Here is a 4790-nt window from a genome sequence, read left to right on the forward strand (position 1 = left end):
TTTTCTCCTCTTATAAAAGGGGACATAGATAACATATTAATTTGATGTTAAATTGCATGAAAACAAAGACAAATAAGTATCCTCAAATTTATAAGCTTCCTAAAAGTCTGTTTTATTTTAACATATTATTACCTATAATTTTGACCATTGTTTAAAAATATGACATATCAAAAAATTAAACAAATGTCCTTATCAACCATAATCTTTCCTCATATACTGACCATTAAATGTTACAATCTTCTGTGATTTACTGACACTTATTGTTTTACCTGTATCTTTGAATAGTCTGTTTCTTCTTCAGAGAGGCTCAAGATGTGAACTTTGATTAGTATTCTAGAAAATCAATATCTCATCATTTTAAGTTCACAAAAATGGACCTACCAGATGACCCAGCAATACCTCTCCTAGCTACTACCCAATAATACAAAAATAGTAATTCAAAGGGAAACAAGCTCCCTATGTTCATTGCAGCACTAGTTGCAATAGCCAAGCCATGGGAACAACTTAAGTCCCAACAACAGATAAGTGGATCAAGAAGATGTGCCATCTAAGTCCATGGATACAAGATGAGTAGTGAAAAGATAAGTCTTGCCATCTATGAAAACATGGATAGAAGTGGAGGGGGGTTATGTTAAGCAAAAATTATCAAAATAGAAAGACAAATACTGGATAGTGTCACCTACATGTGGAATATAGAGAATCAAATGAAGGCAATGCATGTTGTGGTAGAGCATTCTCTGTGAGAAAAAGCAGATAACAATGGAGGTCTATTTGAAACTGAGATCCAGTAAATTAAACAGACACACGCACCCTGTCAATGAGCTGTGTCTTGGCTGGAGGAAGGGGGGGGAGTATAAAATTCATGAAAAAATTGAATAACAATTGCTTTGACAGGGAAAGTAGAAATATTTGAGGAATTAACATATTTTGCAAATGATTTAATACATCATGTTTATGAACCCAAATATCAAAAACTCAGGATTTCAGTCAATAAACAGTGACACATGGTGTATCATTTCTATTTCAAGGAATCTAAAACTTAATGTATGGGCAAGTTCTTTGGGGATTGAATTTCCCTTTTGTATTCATATGTTTTTCCTTTTCTTTCTTCTGTGAATTCAAAACATTCTTTACTTCTTTTGGCTGAAGTTGGAAACATTAGCTCATCTTAGGTTAGTAGATAGAGTCCTCTGATTCTTCTTCGCTGTTTGTCTCATAGGTCAGCAAAGTCATAACAAGCACAGAAACTATAAAATAATATAAACGTATCAACCAAAATCCAAGAAGGTATATAAAATTTTCTTCTATGGGTTCTTGTCTTGGAGGAGGTGGGCCACTGTCGACACTACCTCCATATCCTGCTTTCTGGCATGAGGGTGGCTCCCACTCCGGGTCGCAGTGGCAGTTATGTCTATTGTTACAGACCCCACTCATGTTGCAGGTCTCCCGTGAGCAGTAACTATTCCAGAGAATTGCAGGGACACATTTCCTCTGGAGGCAGATATGGTCCATACCACATTCTGTTCCGTCTTTCACTTCCCCAATGTCAGGAATGGTCATCCCAAAATGGTAGTCTGTACCCCAGCAGGTTACCCCATTGAAGTGGGCCCAGTGCACTGTAGTGTGATCGCTCAGAAGGGGGAGTTCTCTCACACCATCACACTGAACCCTCCCACACAGGACGTCTGCGATTGCACATTTGACATATGCAGGACCTTTCCACCCACAGTGACCAAAACGGTCTCCTCGGGTGTTCACTTCACTATAGCATATGTGATTTGCATTCTTAGCCTCTTTGCCAAAAATTTGTCTACACTGCTCCACACGGTCGTTGCATCTCTTTTTATAGCAGTGGCCACTCTCTGAGCAAGGAACCCCGTCCTGCACATACACATCTTCTGGACAGAGGTAGGATGTCCCATTGCACCACTCTGGAAGGTCACATTCGTTTTCCTGCTTTCTACACAATGTGCCTGGTGGCCTGAGTTTGCAGTATTTGCAACAAAGCCCAAAGGCACAGGCAGCCCCGGGTGTCAGGGTGCAGTCCGACTGACAGCAGGGATCATTTGCACAGGAATTGATGCAACCACAATCACACTCTTCTCCTTCTTCCACCACACTGTTCCCACAGCGTGTGTGTTTGAAGATGATGTCTGAAGGTACCTTTAGACATGTTGTTTTGCCAACATAATTCCAAAAGGCAGCATAACTGCAGTTGCTAAACTTAGTTGCTCTCACTTTACTTGGAAGCATGATGCAGTTCCTGCTTCCACAGGTACAAAAGCTGTCATCATGGAGCATTCCCAAGTTATGACCGAGCTCATGTGCCACAATGTAGGCAAAGTCATAGAGCAGGTCAGAAGTGAAACTTTCAACTGCGCAGTTATATACCTGCGAACATACTGCTCCTACGTAGGCTAAGCCAAGATCGTCACCATAATCTTGCTTTACAAAAGCATGTGCAGCATCATGTGGCAAGCGGGCTTCAAAGCCTTGCCTCTTCCATTCACAAAATTGAAACAAGAAACGGTTAATGTCATCTACTGGAAGGAGGTTTGATTCAGTCCAGACTTCAATGCCCATTAAAACTACTTCAACTTCCAGGGACTTGTAGAAACCACCCACATCGTTTATAACAAGGCACACATCTGCATACACCTTGGAGACATTACTCTCTTTATAAAGGTACCGGTTGTGGTCGACCACCACTGCCAGCTCCACAATCTGCTGGTGGGTCCACCACCCTTCATACCCGCTCTGCATCAGCGTGGGGTCACTGTCCTCCTGAAACTTCAGCTGTCGTGCTATTTCATCTGTTAACCCACATCTCATGGGCAGGCCTGTCTCCTCGCTGTCCAACTTGTACACCAAGTGTTCAAATATGGTAGAATGTTCTTTGGGCTCGATTTCATAAATGGTGTCATTTATCTGTAAGATTCCTCTAAGGCCACCAAAACAGGTGCTGAGGACCACCAGGGACTGTGGGTCCCCCACCACATAGCCATGATAGTAGCAGTCATTCTGGACAACTGGATGGTCCTCAATGAGGGCACCCTGATCGGTGTAGCTGAACACCGGCAGGTGTCTGGCCAGCAGATGCTTCTGGACTCTCACGTGGACAACGTGTCTCTGTCCCCCAAAGTGCAGGCTGTAAGAGAGCCAGTCCTGAGGTTTCACAACTCTGTCAGGGCCTGTCACTCTGCGGGGAATCACCACTTCTGGGGGACTGTGGAGCTGGGCGTGCCCCACCCGAGCCCACCCCCAGTGGGACAGAAACAGCCTGAGCCAGAGGAGTAGGAGAGAGAGCCTCACTGGCACCAGGGCCTCCTGCCCGGCCATCGTGGAGCCAGCACATGGGGCTACTGGGGAGCAACAGGGGGTTGGGCAGGACGCATCACTGATGTGTCTCTTCCCTCTGGCATGGCTGTGCAGGGCTGGCCTTGACCCCCTGTCCTCTGGCAGTGTCACAGCCCCAGGGCAGCAGCTCTAAAGAGAAAATAGAAGGAGGGGCTGAGTCAGGCCAAAGGGAAGAAGGGAGAGGATTTGGCTAAATGGATCAGAGTTCAGCTAAGACAGGAGCCCACACTGTTTTGTATCTGCCCTGAGACATGGTGAGCCAGGGACACCGTAAGGGTGTGGAAAGCAGGGAGTGGACAGGCTGACACTTGACATCCAGATATGTGCACATGTGGATTCATTGCTCTCTTATCTAAACACAGGGATGTGTACGAACATTTCCTCAGTAAATGTGTAAACAAAAGAGTCTTTATAGAAATGTGTACAGAACATGTTTTGATAGACAAGTTTTGATTAAACACATAGACTGGTATAAATACTAATATATAGGTTTTCCTTTCAATTGTAATTGAGAATTTAGTCGTGATTCTCAGATCAATGTTAAAATACTAACATTTATTATTTCTTATTGTGCATATATTTATACAGGTAACATTTATATGTATCACCTATGTGTATATGTAGCCAACATAGTACATTTCATAGATGCTATTATTTATATCACATATATAATTTATTACTTTTAATATTTGTTTAACCTATTATTTCTTGACTAGTTCCTCTATGCATTTCTTTTCACCTAATCCTGTCAGCACACAAGGATCAAAGCATCAATTTCCTACACACACATTAGTATCTACCATGATGGTTATCATCTGCAGATAATGGTTGTAGTACTGGAGAAGCAAATGCTTGGGTGAATGGGTAGATATTTTTGTTAGTCCTTCATTATATCTTAATAAGATAAGACCATGTTTCAAAACTTCTGGACAAATGAAATGAAAAAAAAAAAGCTAAATGAAAATGAACTGTTGGAAATTGGTGTATAATGATGGCAAATAAAGTCCTTTTGGAAATGTAAACAAAATCAATACATCCCAAAGGCAGAAACAAAAGTAATGGGGAAGTTAAAGTTTTACAGGAGCAAAGATATCAAAGTCCTTGCATTTGGGGATGAAAAGGTAACCAAATCCAAGTTCAACTCTCAAATGTATTGATCTCAAATCAAATTTACACATATATACCTTATTTGGTAAATGCAGAAATAAATATATCTCAGTAACTTAAATGTTTGCACTTGTTACTGAAAATGAGCAATCTTGTGCTACCCCATGGCTTGGCTGCCAACTCTGAAAGTAATTCATGGAATATTTATGGAAATTTTAAAATGTGAAAACACCCAAATTGTGATGTGATAGTCTGACATTTCATCCTAAAGGATGAAATCAGGAACGGATATTTCAATAATTTATGCTCTTAATATTTCATCTTTC

General features: G+C 41.5%; 1 protein-coding gene across 1 annotated transcript; it reads right to left on the reverse strand.

Moving 5' to 3' along the window:
- Positions 1 to 1173: 1173 nt before the first annotated feature.
- Positions 1174 to 3339, reverse strand: LOC311169893 (disintegrin and metalloproteinase domain-containing protein 25-like; the record flags this gene model as incomplete). The annotated part of the gene is made up of 1 exon (XM_084232137.1): positions 1174 to 3339. The coding sequence occupies one exon, from the start codon at positions 3337 to 3339 to the stop codon at positions 1174 to 1176; it is 2166 nt and encodes a 721-aa protein (XP_084088263.1).
- Between the last annotated feature and the right edge of the window lie 1451 nt (positions 3340 to 4790).

The sequence above is a fragment of the Talpa europaea genome (genome assembly GCF_964194135.1).
Source record: "Talpa europaea genome assembly, chromosome: 4".
NCBI classification, from domain to species: domain Eukaryota; kingdom Metazoa; phylum Chordata; class Mammalia; order Eulipotyphla; family Talpidae; genus Talpa; species Talpa europaea.